This window comes from Nicotiana tomentosiformis, chromosome 8 (genome assembly GCF_000390325.3).
Source record: "Nicotiana tomentosiformis chromosome 8, ASM39032v3, whole genome shotgun sequence".
Lineage (NCBI taxonomy): Eukaryota > Viridiplantae > Streptophyta > Magnoliopsida > Solanales > Solanaceae > Nicotiana > Nicotiana tomentosiformis.
In genome coordinates this window covers 141,830,576-141,850,503 of record NC_090819.1, presented here as the reverse complement: position 1 = coordinate 141,850,503, position 19,928 = coordinate 141,830,576, and the positions used below count along the sequence as shown (strand labels likewise).

At 37.4% G+C, this 19,928-nt stretch overlaps 1 protein-coding gene across 1 annotated transcript; it reads right to left on the bottom strand.

The window, feature by feature from the left end:
- Nucleotides 1-2,499: 2,499 nt before the first annotated feature.
- On the bottom strand, nucleotides 2,500-18,974 carry LOC104089637 (SUN domain-containing protein 5). Its single transcript, XM_070182911.1, has 4 exons — nucleotides 18,650-18,974; nucleotides 16,460-17,799; nucleotides 16,287-16,372; nucleotides 2,500-2,819 (listed from the first exon to the last, which is right to left on the bottom strand). The coding sequence occupies exons 1-4, from the start codon at nucleotides 18,807-18,809 to the stop codon at nucleotides 2,612-2,614; spliced, it is 1,794 nt and encodes a 597-aa protein (XP_070039012.1). The 5' UTR covers nucleotides 18,810-18,974; the 3' UTR covers nucleotides 2,500-2,611.
- Between the last annotated feature and the right edge of the window lie 954 nt (nucleotides 18,975-19,928).

Below are 19,928 nucleotides of genomic sequence, written 5' to 3'. Positions count from 1 at the left end.
TCAACTACGTGTGAGGCATGTATCGTAACTTTAAATATTATATTTATTTTGATAATTTCTTTATCATTTAAATTTGTCGTCCTTATTTTTAAATAATTTTATTTTCTCTTTTATCCTATTTTTCTTATATAATAATAATTATTATTTTATAATATTAAAAGTTTATTTTTTTACATTATTAGTACATGACATTATATCTAAATAATATATATGTCGAAACAACACAACAAAATAGTATATAATATTATACGGTACATTATGAAACGATATATAATAGCCACTCAAACAAGTTGTTACTTGTTAGCGCTACAAGGATTAATAAACGGGTATATATGAGTATTCCACCCAACTTAATCAGTAATCATAATGCTCTCTAACAAAACCAACCCCATACTCAAAGCTCAAACCCGAGTAATTCTATACTCAAAACTTAAACCCGATACTTTTTGATCAACTACGAACGAATATTTAACATTTCGACATAATCTTTGTTGGTCTATATCTAATTGGCTCGTAAAGGTTAAAGAATCGAAATCGACATTTATAACGAAAATGAAGTGCTTTGATTGTTATACTTCAAATTGTGTCAGCGTATAGTGACATGATAGGTATATATTTCCTTATTGTGAATATATTAGTATTCTTTTAAGTAAGAGTACTACACATTTCTAAATGTTAGAGTAGTTCAAATTACAATATGTTATTTAAGTGTTACATAATAATATTTTAAAAAAATAGATTAATAATATATACTATATTAAAAACACGAAGGCCCTTAGCGAAATATCGTTCGTCTTTTTTACCCTTTGAATATTAATTTCAAACTAGACAAAATAATCATTCTATTTTCTTTTTTGGAATTTGAAATTAATTAAAGTTTTGCTAATTAAGTCTTTTCTTATTCGAATTATATAGGAAGTCCTAATATTTAGTGCTATCTATTAACATTTTACTTTATAAAATTCTTCCCTTTTAAAATTTATTACTTGGAATTCAAAATAAGTTAAATAATAATTCTAAACTTACTATTTGAACAGGCTTTGACTAAATATTTTCTTACCAAATCCAAGAAAATTTTCACTCTCTTCTTTACATGCCGTTCAATTTGATAAGGACTAAAATATTATGAAAACAAATTTAAACTAAAGAATTTATTTAATAATCACTTAATCGGTAAAAGAAAGATGTAGCATTACTCTACAACAGAAAGGAACACATTTTTCTCTATAAGAGTATGAATATTCACGTTCATTTTTTCTTAATATAATATTTTCTTTATTATATTTGTATTAAACTAAGTAACATGTTGTGTCATTTATTAAATGCTAACAATGGTTATAATATTTTCAATTTCTTAGTTGTTAAACAAAGCTAAATAAAGATATTATCACTGTTGGAAGGTGCATATACTGAAATTGGCGTTTTCAACTATTCTCTTACTTACATATTCAATTCGAACTAAGAAATATAATTTAAGAGAAAAATTTTAACACTTTGATAGGAATGTTTATTGTAAAATCTAATAATAATTACGTCTAATTAAATATAAATATTAGATTTACTATAAAAGTTGCTTCTCTAGAAAGTAAGTGCTTTTGATATTTTTAGGACTTGAATACCCATACCAAAAATTTAAGTTAGCCAAATTAGATCAATATTTATCATTTTCAAGAGCTTGTGCTTTTTAATATTTTATTTTATAACTCAATCATATAGTTTAATAATATTTGAATAATTTTTAAAATCTATCCTCACTTATTTAGAGTACACGCGCGTGCGCGTATCTTAACACTAGTATAATTATTAAAATATCTCAAAGGTTGTATTTTCTTATATGAAGAGTTAGAATTATACTTGCCAGATCAATACAAAGCAAGCCCGAAAAAGAGCAAAAAAGAACATAACCTCCAATACAATAAATAGAACAAAATCATATCGAGATCCTGATCGTAGGACTTCGGTATGATGTCCTTCAAGTGTTAGGAGGTAATTTTAATACAGTGCAAGATGCCAAATGAAGTCTAAGACTAGGTTAGCTGACAGCATGGTAAATGTTCAGTTGGAGGTCCAAGCAAAATATGGTTTTTTAGATATCGTGTTATTGGCAATATAGTGAAAATGTTAGGCCAAAAACTACGTGATGCGCTCTTGCCACTAGACGAAATCCTCAAGAGCCACCCCTCCTAGTAATTCCCCCCAATAAAAACAGTATTCCAACTAGAAAATATTGAGAAAGTAGAATCCTCCCAAGAATAAGGGAAACAAGAAGAAACAAGATTAGTAAATACTAAGGCAGCCCGGTCCCCGAAGCATTCCGCGTTTTTGTAGGGTTCGGGAAAGGGCCACACACCAAGGGTGTGATGTAAGTAACCTACCATGATGCAAGCATCAGTGACTGATTCTACGGTTCGAACCCGTGACCTACAGGTCATAGAGAAACAACTTTACCATTGCTCCCAAAATAGTAAATATTAGTGCATCATTAAGTACAATAGTCCATGATCTCCAAAGGCAAAAGTTCTACAAATGACTTCTTTTCAGTTAAGCTTTTCACTATGAGTGAACAAGTTTCTACAAGTATAAGATCATCTAGCAAAGAGGTTAGTATATATTAGCTATATAGCAATGTGACAAGAGCAGTTAGGCTGCTGCTAACAAGAATCAACGTCCAACCTCGGCCTGTCTGAAATGCTGTTTGGAATCTCTCTGAAACTAACTTAAGAATTGCAATACATGCAAAAGATAAGCTGATTGAAAACACAGCCAACTCTTTCTTTTCCAAACTCTCTTGGTCATTCACAACCTTTTCGACGTCTAATCTGCAAAAAAGTGCAAAACAAAACAGGAAAGAAAAATCATATCAGACTCGATAACAATCTTCTCAGTTTGAAACAAAAGCACACTACATCCACTAGGAAGTTTTATCATCCATTTCAATTTTCAATTCAGTGTTACCAACTAGAGTAGTGCATGCAAACTTATCATCAATCTCTCACATGTAAACCGAACTGGCTGCAAACCTATTTCAGAATTTAAATTTGAAAGACGAAGTTCTATTGCCACATTTGCTCAGAGACCCAAGCTGGTATCCTCAGTAGTCAGTACCCAGGTCCTTGTTTCAGCATTCTAACTCTAACTTCTCAGCATCTTCAGTATATCGCTGAATCGGCAACAGGATATTAGGGGAACCTAAAGAACCGTATTGAAGTGAGTTTTATCATTAAAATTACACCTTTTAGAGATACCTACAAGTCATTTGCCCTCATAGGGTCCAGAAAGTGTCATGAGTTTTGGTCCTTGTAAACAAGCAACATCAACAAGATTACGACTCAAATCGGGTATGATGCAGAAACATGTAATGTTTCACAATTTCTTACTCTATCAATATTTTCTGTTAGATTTTACAAGAGGATCTTTCCCAGTCACCTTCTTGTTCCATCACTAGTTAGGAAGAACAAAATAAGGAGATGAACTTTTTCTACAAACAATATTTTAGCTTCTTAATCAGTTATTCTGTGCTTTACACAAAAAATTGCTCATTCCTCAATGGTTTCTCAAAATCATTTGCCAGCACATGTAGAGAAAACAGCACCAAGAATAGCAATGTAAATGAAGCCTAGTTCATATCCCCCCTAGTTAAACTCAGATGCCCTTATGATCCAATAATAAGTAATTAGCAGGGCAATGCATTGCCTGTGATACACCCAACTCAAACAGAATTCTTTTGTGAAAGTAATTGACCACCAAATTTCTCATGGTATTTAAATCTTTCTTTTCTTTTTGGTGTTGTAAAAGGTTTTCCATAAGAAACTACTCTAGCATCAAAAGCACCTGTCATGGATGTTTGACATGGATGTTTATCTGGTGCATATCGACACACTTTTTAATGGATCACAGATCACACTGACTTGTAGCAGAGACAAAACAACGACAACAAACCTAGTTTACTCCCACAAGTGGGGTCTGGGGAGGGTAGTGTGTACACAGACCTTACTCCTACGTGGTAAAGGTAAAGAGGTTGTCTCCGATAGACCCTCGGGTCAAGAGAAGGTGAATTAGCCGTAGCAGAGACAAAATGAACAGATTAAATTGTCACTTGGCCTGTTGAAATGCCACATTTTCTTATGGGTTACAAATCTCTCACTTATAGCACAGACAAAATAAAGAGCATTGAATTGTCACTTGTCCATGTAATGCAATTTGACTGATTCAGTGCATCAAAACTGAATCACTACAAAATGGCCTCATTCATAGAGACTTTTGTTAACTCAAACCTATTCTTCAAACTCCCTACGACTCAGAATAAATAAGATAGTAAAGAAGATTATTCAGTTCGATGATACATTTCAATTAGGTCCTGAATAGACATGATTATATATTATGTGGGGAATATAGTTATGAAAAGTTAACAGAAGAACAAATGATAAGAAGCACACAATAAAGTACACTCAAGAAATAACTTGAGCCAGAAATGCTATATGAATTATGTACGAGTAGAATAAGCAATAAAAAATTATCAGCCTGATGGAAAGATATATTTAACAACTATCCAAGCACCTTTTCGGATCAACTGATTTGAAATTCATACCCTTGCAGGAAATACATCATTGTGCATGCATAACTAATGCAATGTTGTAACTCACATGAAAGCTTCCCAAGGCCATAACCATTTTGAATGAATTTCAGCTTCTCACAATTTTTGTTGTCATATGAACTCGACTCAAGGAATAACTAGAATACATGAAATGCTATATGCACGAGTAGAATAAGCAAGAAAAACTATATCAGTCTGAGGAAAGAATATTCAACAATCTATCCAAGCTCCTTCTGGATTCAATGTATTGAAATCCATTTATTCACAGAGAAATATATCATTGTGCATGCATAAACTCTAAGAGTCGCTCTCATGGTTAACATCAAAGCTTTCAGTAACCATTTCAATGGATTTCAGCTTTTCTCTATTGTAGTGTCAATATGAAATCCATTGAAATGGTTTGGTTTGTAATATGTGGCTCATTACCTTCAAGTCCATATATAAACAATGGAATTTGCTAGGTTAAAATTTTCACACCCTTGGGAGTATTTGAAATTAGCCGATCCAAATTGAAGCTTACTTCTTTTACATATGACACATAATGAAATAACACTATAACAGAACAAACATTTAGCAACTAGCCCAAACACCTTCTTCACTGTTAGTTGTTAGTTTATAGATATGTATAGTGTAATCTTGTCTCACATTGGAAGAGGAGTAATATCTCCTTGTAGTGTATAACTATAAATAGGGACCTCTTGTATTGTATTTATCATCCAATATCAATAACATATTTTCTCCCGTGCTTTCTCACATGGTATCAGAGCATTAGTGAGAAAAGATCGTTGTGTGTCATTTCAGCGTTAACGGGGAAGAAAGAACTTAGTCATCGCGTAATTTTTTCGGTGACCTAAGGCCTGTTTAAGTGAAAGTCACTTTCTGTCGATGTTGTGCTAAAACCAACACCAGCACGAGGTAGATCACCCTCCGACTACCAACCCCTGAAATTTTATCCGGTAGAAAAGCCGCTACGCTCCTCCACGCGCTGGCAACAACTTTTCCGGCGAGGGTTCCGGCCATTTTTTCGTGAATTCTTCAGGACAGTGTGCTCTCCTCAAAATTCCGAGCCTACCCATCTAATTCAAATCAAATTCCGGCCACTTTTATATTTTCCGGCGTGAACAGTGACCTTCTGGCCATTTTTTGAAAATATTTCTTCAGGACAGCTTGCTCGCAAAGGAATTCCGAGTCTATCCATCCTGGTTACAACAAATTCCGACAACTTTGGAATTTTCCGGCGAGCTACAGTGTTTCCGGCACAGAACAGTGTTCTGTTTTCCTACTGTAAACAATGTTTTTCAATCTATTTCTTCAGTTTTCTCACAGGAGTTGCTTATTTCCACTATTTCAAATTAACTCTACTACTACAAATTGTAGCGACATGGGAACCGATGCTTTGAATAGTCGGATGGTTTCTTTAGCAGAGTATATTGAGTTCCTTCAGTATAAAGCATGTAAGCAGACATCTTCTGAGATAGCTTCTGTTGTTCAAACAGGTAATAGCGTGACTTGTTTCTCCCAATCTTCATCCTCTGAGTCTTGGGTCATTGATTCAGGTGCATCAGATCATATTTCTGGTAACAAATCTCTTTTCACTACTATTTCGTATTCTCAATCTCTTCCAAAAGTCACAATGGCCAATGGGTCTCAAACCATGGCAACTGCAATAGGTCAAGCAAGCCCACTTCCTTCCTTACCTTTAGATTCAGTCCTTTTTGTTCCCAATAGTCCTTTTAATCTCATAGGTGTTAGTCGCTTAGCCAAATCACTTAAATGCGTTGTTTTATTTCTTGATAACCATATTTTTATACAGGAACGCAGTACGGGGCGGATCATTGGTACCGGGCGTGAATCAAACGGACTTTATTACCTTATCCTTGCTAAATCACATGGACTCACATCTTGTCTTCCTTCTACAACTTGTCCTGTTACTGATTCACCAGATTTATTACATAAACGGTTAGGACATCTCAGTTTGTCAAAACTTCATAAAATGGTATCTGGTTTATCTCACTTGTCAGCTCTAGAGTGTGAGTCATGTCATCTCGGTAAGCATACCCGCTCCCATTTCCCTCGGCGTCTTGATAATCGAGCAGAGTCACCTTTTACTTTAGTCCATTCAGATGTTTGGGGTCCTAGTCGGGTCAGTTCCACCTTAAGATTCCGCTACTTTGTCAGTTTCATTGATGATTATTCCAGGTGCACTTGGATATGTTGATAAAAAATCGATCTGAGTTGTTTTCTATTTTCCAGACCTTCCACGCTGAAATTCAAAATCAATTTGGGGTTTCTATTCGCACATTTCGTAGTGATAATGCCCGAGAGTATTTGTCATCCCCATTTCAGCAGTTTATGAAATCTCATGGGATTATTCATCAAACATCTTGTCCGTACACATCTCAATAAAATGGGGTAGCTGAAAGAAAGAATAGACATCTTATTGAAACTGCTCGTACCCTACTCATACAATCTCATGCTCCGTTGTGTTTTTGGGGGATGCCGTTCTTACATCTTGCTATCTTATTAATCGTATGTTATCTTCAGCTATCCAGAACCAAGTTCCATTCTCTGTCATGTTTCCCCACTTACCTTTGTTCTCTCTTCCACCCCGTATCTTTGGAAGCACTTGTTTTGTCCATAACCTTACTCCAGGAACAGATAAGTTAGCTCCTCGTGCTTTTAAGTGCGTATTTCTGGGTTTCTCGAGAACACAAAAGAGGTATCGATGCTACTCTCCTGACCTCCAGCGGTACCTTATGTCCGCTGATGTTACCTTCTTTGAAACTCAATCATACTTCACAGGTTCAGGTCATCACTTAGATATTTCTGAGGTACTACCAGTTTCATCTTTTGGAGATTCAGTCACTCTAGCTCCACCACCTACAACTCCAGTTGTAGCTCCATCAACTATAGCTCCAGTTGTAGCTCTACCACTTATAGCTCCAGTTTCACCACCTACAACTCCGGTTGTAGCTCCACCACCTATAGCTCCAGTTCCTCCACATAATCCAGTTCAACCTTCTGCAGCTCCACCACTCTTGACTTATCATCGTCGTCCACATCCAGCATCAGGCCCAGGTGATTCACGCCCCGCATCAGATTCTGCACCTACTGCGGACTTGTCTCCTCTTAGTCAACCAATTGCACTCCGCAAAGGTGTACGATCCACACTTAATCCTAATCCCCACTATGTTGGTTTAAGTTATCATCGCCTGTCGTCACCACATTATGCTTTTATATCTTCTTTGTCCACTGTTTCTATCCCTAAGTCTACAGGTGAGGCACTATCTCATTCAGGATGGCGACATTCTATGATTGACGAGATGTCTGCTTTACATGCGAGTAACACTTGGGAGCTTGTTCCTTTTCCTGCAGGTAAGTCTATTGTTGGTTGTCATTGGGTTTATGCAGTCAAAGTCGGCCCGGATGGCCAGGTTGATCGGCTTAAGGCTCGTCTTGTTGCAAAAGGATATACTCAGATTTTTGGGCTTGATTATAGTGATACTTTCTCTCACGTGGCTAAAGTAGCATCTGTTCGTCTCTTTTTGTCCATGGTTGTTGTACGTCATTGGCCTCTTTATCAGTTAGACATTAAGAATGATTTTCTCCACGGTGATCTTGAGGAAGAAGTTTATATGGAGCAACCACCTGGTTTTGTTGCTCAGGGGAGTTTAATGGTTGTGTGTGCAGATTGCGCAGGTCACTATATGGTTTGAAACAGTCCCCTCAAGCTTGGTTTGGTAAGTTCAGCACAATTATTCAGGAGTTCGGCATGACTCGTAGTGAGGCTGATCACTCTGTGTTTTACCGGCATTCTGCTCCTAATCTGTGTATTTATCTAGTGGTTTATGTTGATGATATTGTTATTACTGGTAATGATCAAGATGGTATTACTATTCTGAAGCAACATCACTTTCAGCACTTCCAGACTAAGGATCTGGGCAGATTGAAGTATTTTCTAGGTATTGAGGTCGCTCAGTCTAGCTCAGGTATTGTTATTTCACAGCGGAAGTATGCCTTAGACATTCTTGAGAAGACTGGAATGATGGGTTGCAGACCTATTGACTCTCCTATGGATTCGAATGCTAAGTTTCTGCCTGGACAGGGGAGCCTCTTGGAGACCCTACAAGATATAGGAGGTTGGTCGGCAAATTGAATTACCTCACAGTGACTAGACCTGACATTTCTTTTCCGGTGAGTGTTGTAAGTCAGTTTATGGATTCTCCCTGTGATAGTCACTGGGATGCAGTTGTTCGCATTCTTCGGTATATAAAGTCAGCTCCAGGCAAAGGATTACTATTCGAGGATCGAGGCCACGAGCAGATTGTTGGGTACACAGATGCTGATTGGGCAGGATCACCTTTTGATAGACGTTCTACGTCTGGATATTGTGTTCTAGTAGGAGGTAATTTGGTCTCGTGGAAGAGCAAGAAACAGAATGTAGTTGCTCGATCTAGCGCCGAATCCGAATATCGGACCATGGCTATGGCGACGTGTGAGTTAGTTTGGGTTAAGCAGTTGCTCAAGGAGTTAAAGTTCGGAGAAATCAGCAAGATGGAACTAGTGTGTGATAACCAAGCTGCTCTTCATACTGCGTCAAATTCGGTGTTCCATGAGAGGACTAAACACATTGAGATTGACTGTCACTTTGTCAGAGAAAAAATACTTTCAGGAGATCGACTAAAGCTTTAGATTCAGTCCTTTTTGTTCCCAATAGTCCTTTTAATCTCATAGTTGTTAGTCGCTTAGCCAAATCACTTAAATGCGTTGTTTTATTTCTTGATAACCATATTTTTATACAGGAACGCAGTACGGGGCGGATCATTGGTACCGGGCGTGAATCAAACGGACTTTATTACCTTATCCTTGCTAAATCACATGGACTCACATCTTGTCTTCCTTCTACAACTTGTCCTGTTACTGATTCACCAGATTTATTACATAAACGGTTGGGACATCCCAGTTTGTCAAAACTTCAGAAAATGGTATCTGGTTTATCTCACTTGTCAGCTCTAGAGTGTGAGTCATGTCAGCTCGGTAAGCATACCCGCTCCCATTTCCCTCGGCGTCTTGATAATCGAGCAGAGTCACCTTTTACTTTAGTCCATTCAGATGTTTGGGGTCCTAGTCGGGTCAGTTCCACCTTAAGATTCCGCTACTTTGTCAGTTTCATTGATGATTATTCCAGGTGCACTTGGATATGTTGATAAAAAATCGATCTGAGCTGTTTTCTATTTTCCAGACCTTCCACGCTGAAATTCAAAATCAATTTGGGGTTTCTATTCGCACATTTCGTAGTGATAATGCCCGAGAGTATTTGTCATCCCTATTTCAGCAGTTTATGAAATCTCATGGGATTATTCATCAAACATCTTGTCCGTACACATCTCAATAAAATGGGGTAGCTGAAAGAAAGAATAGACATCTTATTGAAACTGCTCGTACCCTACTCATACAATCTCATGCTCCGTTGTGTTTTTGGGGGATGCCGTTCTTACATCTTGCTATCTTATTAATCGTATGTTATCTTCAGCTATCCAGAACCAAGTTCCATTCTCTGTCATGTTTCCCCACTTACCTTTGTTCTCTCTTCCACCCCGTATCTTTGGAAGCACTTGTTTTGTCCATAACCTTACTCCAGGAACAGATAAGTTAGCTCCTCGTGCTTTTAAGTGCGTATTTCTGGGTTTCTCGAGAACACAAAAGAGGTATCGATGCTACTCTCCTGACCTCCAGCGGTACCTTATGTCCGCTGATGTTACCTTCTTTGAAACCCAATCATACTTCACAGGTTCAGGTCATCACTTAGATATTTCTGAGGTACTACCAGTTTCATCTTTTGGAGATTCAGTCACTCCAGCTCCACCACCTACAACTCCAGTTGTAGCTCCACCAACTATAGCTCCAGTTGTAGCTCTACCACTTATAGCTCCAGTTTCACCACCTACAACTCCGGTTGTAGCTCCACCACCTATAGCTCTAGTTCCTCCACATAATCCAGTTCAACCTTCTGCAGCTCCACCACTCTTTGACTTATCATCGTCGTCCACATCCAGCATCAGGCCCAGGTGATTCACGCCCCGCATCAGATTCTGCACCTACTGCGGACTTGTCTCCTCTTAGTCAACCAATTGCACTCCGCAAAGGTGTACGATCCACGCTTAATCCTAATCCCCACTATGTCGGTTTAAGTTATCATCGCCTGTCGTCACCACATTATGCTTTTATATCTTCTTTGTCCACTGTTTCTATCCCTAAGTCTACAGGTGAGGCACTATCTCATTCAGGATGGCGACATTCTATGATTGACGAGATGTCTGCTTTACATGCGAGTAACACTTGGGAGCTTGTTCCTTTTCCTGCAGGTAAGTCTATTGTTGGTTGTCATTGGGTTTATGCAGTCAAAGTCGGCCCGGATGGCCAGGTTGATCGGCTTAAGGCTCGTCTTGTTGCAAAAGGATATACTCAAATTTTTGGGCTTGATTATAGTGATACTTTCTCTCCCGTGGCTAAAGTAGCATCTGTTCGTCTCTTTTTGTCCATGACTGTTGTACGTCATTGGCCTCTTTATCAGTTAGACATTAAGAATGATTTTCTCCACGGTGATCTTGAGGAAGAAGTTTATATGGAGCAACCACCTGGTTTTGTTGCTCAGGGGGAGTTTAATGGTTATGTGTGCAGATTGCGCAGGTCACTATATGGTTTGAAACAGTCCCCTCGAGCTTGGTTTGATAAGTTCAGCACAATTATTCAGGAGTTCGGCATGACTCCTAGTGAGGCTGATCACTCTGTGTTTTATCGGCATTCTGCTCCTAATCTGTGTATTTATCTAGTGGTTTATGTTGATGATATTGTTATTACTGGTAATGATCAGGATGGTTTTACTATTCTGAAGCAACATCTCTTTCAGCACTTCCAGACTAAGGATCTGGGCAGATTGAAGTATTTTCTAGGTATTGAGGTCGCTCAGTCTAGCTCAGGTATTGTTATTTCACAGCGGAAGTATGCCTTAGACATTCTTGAGGAGACTGGAATGATGGGTTGCAGACCTATTGACTCTCCTATGGATTCGAATGCTAAGCTTCTGCCTGGACAGGAGGAGCCTCTTAGAGACCCTACAAGATATAGGAGGTTGGTTGGCAAATTGAATTACCTCACAGTGACTAGACCTGACATTTCTTTTCCGGTGAGTGTTGTAAGTCAGTTTATGGATTCTCCCTGTGATAGTCACTGGGATGCAGTTGTTCGCATTCTTCGGTATATAAAGTCAGCTCCAGGCAAAGGATTACTATTCGAGGATCGAGGCCACGATCAGATTGTTGGGTACACAGATGCTGATTGGGCAGGATCACCTTTTGATAGACATTTTACGTCTGGATATTGTGTTCTAGTAGTTGGTAATTTGGTCTCGTGGAAGAGCAAGAAACAGAATGTAGTTGCTCGATCTAGCGCCGAAGCCGAATATCGGGCCATGGCTATGGCGACGTGTGAGTTAGTTTGGGTCACGCAGTTGCTCAAGGAGTTAAAGTTCGGAGAAATCAGCAAGATGGAACTAGTGTGTGATAACCAAGCTGCTCTTTATATTGCGTCAAATCCGGTGTTCCATGAGAGGACTAAACACATTGAGATCGACTGTCACTTTGTCAGAGAAAAAATACTTTCAGGAGATATTGTTACAAAGTTTGTAAAGTCGAATGATCAACTAGCAGATGTTTTCACTAAGTCTCTTACTAGTTCTCGTATTAGTTACATGTGTAACAAGCTCGGTACATATGATGTGTATGCACCGGCTTGAGGGGGAGTGTTAGTTTATAGATATGTATAGTGTAATCTTGTCCCACATTGGAAGAGGAGTAATATCTCCTTGTAGTGTATAGTTATAAATAGGGACCTCTTGTATTGTATTTATCATCCAATATCAATAACATATTTTCTCCCGTGCTTTCTCACATTCACTTTCATTCTGATGCCATCAAAACGATTAAACCCAGGTAGTCAAAATGGAAAGCATACAACGCTTATAACTAGTTCAAAGTTCAAACAACCCGTTTCATTTCTAAGATAGGAGGCATATCCATAACCAAGCCCTCTCTCTTAGGCTGAAGCCTAAAACCCTCTTCAAGCACAATCCAAAATTACAGAGCTAAGATTTTCGAGGTCTAATGTGGTTTCAACTTTCAAGTATGTGTGGCACTTTGTCCTATATGACTTCCTTATTTCCCGTTGGTTCCCCCCCCCCCAAAATCACCACCCGCTAGTCAAACTAAATATTCTAAAGAGCTTGTCCAACAGGTACTGAAACAAGCAGCATGGTTTTCCTCGCTCGGGCAGAGTTTTATATTCTAGTTATCAACCTTACATCTTTGTACTCATGTAAGATACAGTGTACGAGGAAACGTGTAACAGACTACTATATTGCCTGTGGATTCATGATGGGTCACAACACACATCATTTCTCGAAAAGTTTTACCTATCTTAACCATCAAAAATAAGGAATTGAAATCAACAAAAGTCGACGTATTTTCTAGAAAGTAGAATACTCTGGATCAACAAAGGCCAACGTCCTGGGTTGTCCTACATGAATTATTTTGAAATGAGAAAAGCCAAATACACCAATAGATCAACCTTTTTCTCCAAATGCATAATGTTGCGATGCATGTAAAAACAAATTAAACCCTCTGGTTGTATTTTGCTAGAAAAATATTAAAATACTCTTCAGAGAATAATTTTTTCCTATCTGTCACCCTCATTTTTTATTGGGAACAGGGTATAAATTATGCTCAGAAAGCTGCTTTCAGCTTTGTATTTTACAAACTTAAAAAAAGCTTTGGTTTTTCTTTTTTAAGGCCAGGAAACACAATCTAAAGCCGACCATTTACTCGGTGCAACATCAAGCTCCTACCTATCTTCTTAAACTTTTGAAATTCCTATAGCTCAGGGTTTCAAGTTCTTTTAGAACTTCTATATTCAGGTTGAAATACAGTGAATCTGCAACTTCCGGTAACACAAACTTTAAGAAGGAAAAATGATAAACAGACGCACTTCACTCGGATAACAACAACAACAAATCCAATGTAATCCCAAAAGTGGGGTCTGGGGAGGGTAGTTTGTACGCGGACCTTACCCCTACCTTGTTGTAAGGCCCCGTAAATTTTTTTCTAAAAACCCGGATTCCGTGATGCCGAAGTAGGCATAGCGGTTCGGACTTTTGGGATTGAACAGTGCGTTGGGGAGTTGAAGAAAATGTTGGGCAGAAGTAGGCATTTCTACGGCTTATTCTGCGACCGCAGAACCACTCTGCGGACCGCAGAATGGTCGCAGAGTGGGTCATTTTGATGTCAAATTTCGCGGCCATTATGCGACCGCATAACCACTTCGCGGGCCGCACTCTTGTCGCATATCCCGCTTTGGGATTTTTCAGATGGAGGTTTTGCGGTGCATTATGCGACCGCAGAACAGGTCTGCGGGCCGCATAGTGACCGCAGACCTGGTCAATTCCTTTCCAGTTTTGGCACCCAAATTTCGCGGTCATTTCGCAAATCGCATAATCATTATGCGGTCGCATATGCGACCGCAGAACCTGTTCCGCAGCTTCATTTTTGGGGGTTTTAAACTCAACCCTATTCCGTTAAAACACCTACCTTGGTCCATTTTGAACTTATTTTCTGATATTTTTAGAGTGAGAGAGAGGGTCCTAGAAGGAGAAAGTGATCTTTATCAAATTTCTCTTCAATTCTCACTTAAAACCTTGAAGATTATCAAGAGAGGCACCTAGGTCTTCTTCCTAAGAGGTAAGATTCTATCACCCCAAACTCTTAATTTCAAAATGTAACTAGAATGGACCATTAGTAAGGTAATTCATGGGGATGGGAGTGCTTACCTTGCATGCATGTGTTCCTAAGGTATGTGAGGAGGTTGTGAGTTAAAGATAAAAAAGAATGGGGTGTGGGTTGGTGGAATCTTTCATAAAAAGTGAAACCTTAATACACACATAGTGTTTGATAGAATGCTCAAGTGAGTTAGAATTATGATCGTTTTCCTAATTTTGGGTTCAATTTTGCTATATTGCTAAAATAGATTGAAGTTGCTAATATTCCGGAACATCTTAGAGTTTTAAGAGGCTCAATTGAGATATGTTTGCTAAACCCCCTCTTCTTAGAATTGAATCTCACGGTATTCATGCAATCGACGTAAGTCCCAAATTGAACGTCTTAGAAATTGCTATCCAGAATGTGCTTGCTTTGCAAATATATGTGTAATAAGTATTCTCATGCTTTCATCATGTTATCTCGTCATCTGAGGAAATGTTCAAGACTTAGAATATGTGCTAATATGCCTAAACTTCAAGTCAAATTCGATTAAATACTCTTATGCCAAATTGTGTGAAAAGCCTCCATGTGCCTTAAATTCTAAATTGCTCACATGTGAAATCAAGAGTCTTGAATGAAAATCGTGTTGTTACTGATGATAATAATGATGTGGAATTGTGGAAAAGAACTCAAATTATGAAATAAGGCCAAGTGCCAAGAACGACTTTATAATTTAAAGTCACTTGTGCCAATGTGCTGAAAAGATGGGAAAGAAATATGAAGTAAGATGATCGATTGAAATGGTTGATGTCTCGAATGAGATGGCTTAGCCGATCGGGCCGAGATCGGACTCCTAACACGGTGGTATTGTGAGTGAAATTGTGAACATGGTTGATGTCTCGAATGAGATGGCTTAGCCGATCGGGCCGAGATCGGACTCCGTGTAATAACACGGTAGTATTGTGAATGAAATAGTGAATATGGTTGATGCCTCAAATGAGATGACTTAGCCGGTCGGGCCGAGATCGGACTCCGTGTAAGAACACGGTGGTATTGTGGACTGTGGTATACTGGCATAAAACCATCTAACCTAATAACGTGGCAATTGACTTGAAAATCTAAGTGATCTTTCACTTGACGTTTTAGTGTTACTTACAGTTCATATTGCTTCTTGAATGTTTCCCTTGTGTTACTATTCATTTTATTGAAATGGTGTTTAGTTTTCATACTAGTACTATTCGACAGTACTAACGTCCCTTTTGCTGGGGCGCTGCATCTTTAAATGAATGCAGGTGGTTTCATAGCAGACAGTGTTGATCACAGATATGTGTTGCATCCTCTTCTCAGCGGACTCGGTGAGCCCCATTTCATTCTGGAGTCATGTAATATATCTTTTGTTTATATTGTTGTACTTTTTGAGGTATAGCCGAGGCCTTGTTGCCGGTACCTTCTTTACACTCTTTTATATCTTTAGAGGCTCCGTAGACACTATGTGGGTTGTATATGGGTGCTAGAAAGGTCAAACGGATTATGTTGTATTTTGGATTTTTGTTCCACTAAATCACAAAATGTATGTATTCTGAAACTTAACAGGGAAGTCGCAAAATGAAATGGTTTAGTAATGTCTATATATATGGTCCTTCTACTATTTAGCTAATAAAAAACATACCTTTTCTTATCATAAGCGAGTTGGGTAGAAAGTGTCTAACATGCTTGCTCGACCGGGCCCACTCGGTTGAGCGCCGGTCGCGCTCTCCGAGGTTGGGGCGTGACACTTGTGAAGGTAGAGAGGTTGTTTCCGCAATTCACTCGGATAATAAAACAAAATCAACTTACAGTACAAGGGTACAAGTTAGTTTAGGCAGTTAAATGGAATCCACTACCTTAGCATGCGATTTCCGTTGACCAATAAATCCAATTGAGCTGAGACAGAGGCTTTCCAAGATTCAAGATCACTATTTTCTTTCTCCTGCAATGAAAAAAGAGCTTGTTTTTTATGACAAAAATGTGTGCTTTAGTCTGCTCATTAGCAAACAACAAAGATAGTCATACAGACCATATTATCTTTCCATATCAGGAGATCTTTGATCTCCAATTTGCTTTTTTCTAAAAGTTCTGAAACTTGAGAAAGTTCTTTGTCTAGCTCAGGCAAAATGTCACCTTGCCTCTTGCTCAGCTCTTTAATGTACTGCTCCAGGACAGATAAGTTCAACTCAAGCGCTCTCACCTTCTGCAACAGTATTTTTAGGACTGCATCCCCGTGAGTTCTTCCATTTGATTGCTTCCTACGTTTTGTTGTAAAATCAGGGGTAGTGGTTTCTTTCTTTGCTTCATCCAATTTAAAACTTTGCTCTACATCAAAACTTTCTACCCCTTTATTTGTCGGTTCAACCACATTTTGAACGACACCCTTTGTCTCATGGTAGTTAGAACCTGAATCTGGTATCATAGGCAGCATAGCAGTTTTATTAAAATTTTCCGTTTTATCAGCAGAAGGTTCGGGGGAACTTACAATAAGATCCTCAAGCATTTGCTCTATTGCATCAATACCATACACCTCGACAAAACTTATAGTGCAATAAAATTCAGAACCATAATGAGTGAGTAAATTCAGCTTCAAGTATCTAAGCCATTTTGGTTCGGGCAGCTTAAAACACTGAGCATGCTTGACATTTTCGGCAACAAAAGTCCCCAGCGGATTCCACGTCTCAGTTGGATATACCAAACTCCCAGATAACTCAAATTCTTTAAGCATAGATGAATAATGCTCGAAATTTGCAATTTTGACTGCATCAACTAGAGTTTCATCAGCAAGCTCAATAACAAAGAATTTCCCACCCACTGAACAAGGATTCCTGAGATACTTATCATGATCCTTGTTCAGCACGTTGTTTGCTCCTTTCGCTTCTTTATTATGGGCCACCACTTTAGCACCCTTGGATGATGAGGCATAATTATAAGGCGTACCGTCAGGCTCAAGCCTATGGGTTATATTTACTAACTGACTTGTTGTGCTACCTCTCTTTCCTTGCTTTGTAATGTTTCTGAATTCTTCAAGATTCGGATAGGTCAAGTGAGTTCTTCCATTTAGTAGCCGATCTTCATTACGCCTGTTATGCTTTATTGGTGGCTGCATTTGGCATATTAACATATTGTAACCTAAAATAGTTGATACTACATCCTCCAATGCACTTGTTCTCTGAAGTGAATTCTCAGGGGTTGCATTGCTATCCTTAGGACTACAAGAATCATTAATCTTCACTGTTATGTTGAGTTCCAATAGTACTTCAGATTTGCAGCTCTTCTCTCCACTTTCTAGAAGTGGTTGAGTGGAGTTGTGAAACTCTCTATCATTAACAGAATTGGTTACAGTCTCAGCATAGGCAAGAGAATTCCCTGCATCAATTCCGTCGGAAAAATGTATAACTCGGAGAACTAATATATGAGCTATGAGAGACCCTTGCTCGCCTATTTCTCTTTATAACTACATTACTCTCCACATGCTAAACTAGTGAAATTGATTTTTGGGTGAGAGTTAAAGGACCAACAAACATGAAAAGCAAAAGAATTTTGAACGAACAACGCCATAATCAGAGGAAAACAAAAGAATATTAGAAGCTACCAAAAGCTTCACAGGAAAATCTGAGTCTAAAAGGCAAAAAGCTTACTCATTCCAGGTGTCCACGCCAAATCAATAAATATGTAGCATGTGTCGTCTTTTTCTCTTTAACTTAAACCATGGTTAATAATATGTGTTTTCCAGCTGATTTTAAGGAAAAATCTAAGAAAAGATCAAAATTTTCAAACTTATTCACTCACCTTTTATACTCCATAAAAAATAGCAGCATCACCATATGTAAAAATGTGAAACAACAATAAACTTCAAATATTAGAAGAAATCACTTTAAAAATCATAGCTCTGTCTCATAATCAACAAAAAAAATTTAACAACCAAACCTAAGTCGATTCAGTTGTATCTAAGCTCCACCTAGAGTTAAATTTACTAAATTTGGTACAAACACTGTGCCCAAGTAATTGTAACATTTAATAGCACTGAGTTACAGTAAGTGTATATTTAAGAGTACAGCAAAACCATTAACCAAGAAACTAAAAAAGGGTCATTAGCAAATTAGCATACACATAAAAACCTATATATGGTTTTCTAATTAGCAATTTAGTATACAATTAAACAATCATTGCAATAAACTATCATGTAAAAAAACCCAAATGGGTAAACGAATTTTACCTGCATTTCCATGAACAAACTGAGAATAAAAAAGGAGAAGGGCGCAGAAAAATGAAAAGAAGAGCGGCAAAGACAGCTCACGGAAGCTCTTTTTATTGGGGCCATTATGATCTTGTCTTGAAACTACATCTTTGTTTTCGACATTACGAAGTTTCTTCATTTCTCAATACTAAGTTTCATCATTTTCCTAAATCTATACAATTTTTTTAACTTTTTTTTTGAGGGGGGGAATATAATGATTAGGAAAAAGGAGGAAGATGAAAAAAAGGAATCTTGATTCTTGTCTTTGTGGAGATCAACCGCTTGAGTTCCCCAACTAGCGGAAACTACTTTTTTCTTTTTCTTTTGTTTTAATGACATTGAGAATGTAATATAACCAGTGTGGCATCATTTAAATTTTGGACCCAATAAATAAATTGTCAAATGCTACTGAAATTAACCAATTTCTTCATTTTTCTATTTAAACTATTATCTAACTAATCTCATCATATCTATATTGTGTGTATATTTTGTTTGGATTAGTATTTTTCTGAATCATAGAAATACTATATTAAAAATTGTGTTTGAGTACTAAAAGAAGAGTTTAAACACCTAAAATTGACGAATAAAATAATTGAGCACGGTAAAAAAAATTGATTCAAATAATTTGTCAGTATAAATAATTTAATAATAACAACAAAAGCTTAAAAAATTATTTACACAATTGAGATGAAAGAGAATAAAAGCTCTAAAGGATATATTTCATGCATGTAATACAAAGAAATAATTTTTTTAAAATAAAGGTATAATTACAATATACAGTATATATAGTTAAAAAAATGTGGTCAATTATTTTATTCAATCATTAGAAATGCCTGAAAACTATTTTTACCTTTTAATTTTATAAATTAGATTTATTTATTCTACAGGTAAGTCCATAATATGAAACATGAAAAGAAAAAATTATAATTTAAAAAAAATAAAGATTGATAACTTAGAAGGTAAAATAATATATGGTCATCGAAAGTTTAAGAAATCTCGTTGAGTGTTACTCCTTCCGGCTCACTTTAATTGATTTTTTTTATGGTCCATAATATTTGATTTTTTTAAATATCAAGAAATAATTAACTTCTTTTTTTTCAAAATTGCCTTTAGAGTAAAGAGTCTATGAGTGTTATATTTTCAATGCACAAATTAAGGTTAATATGATCAATTTCATTATTAAGTAATGTTAAAAGGTAATTCTTTAATATGCGTGAAAATAGCTAAAAAAAATCAAATAAAGTGGATCGAAAGAAGT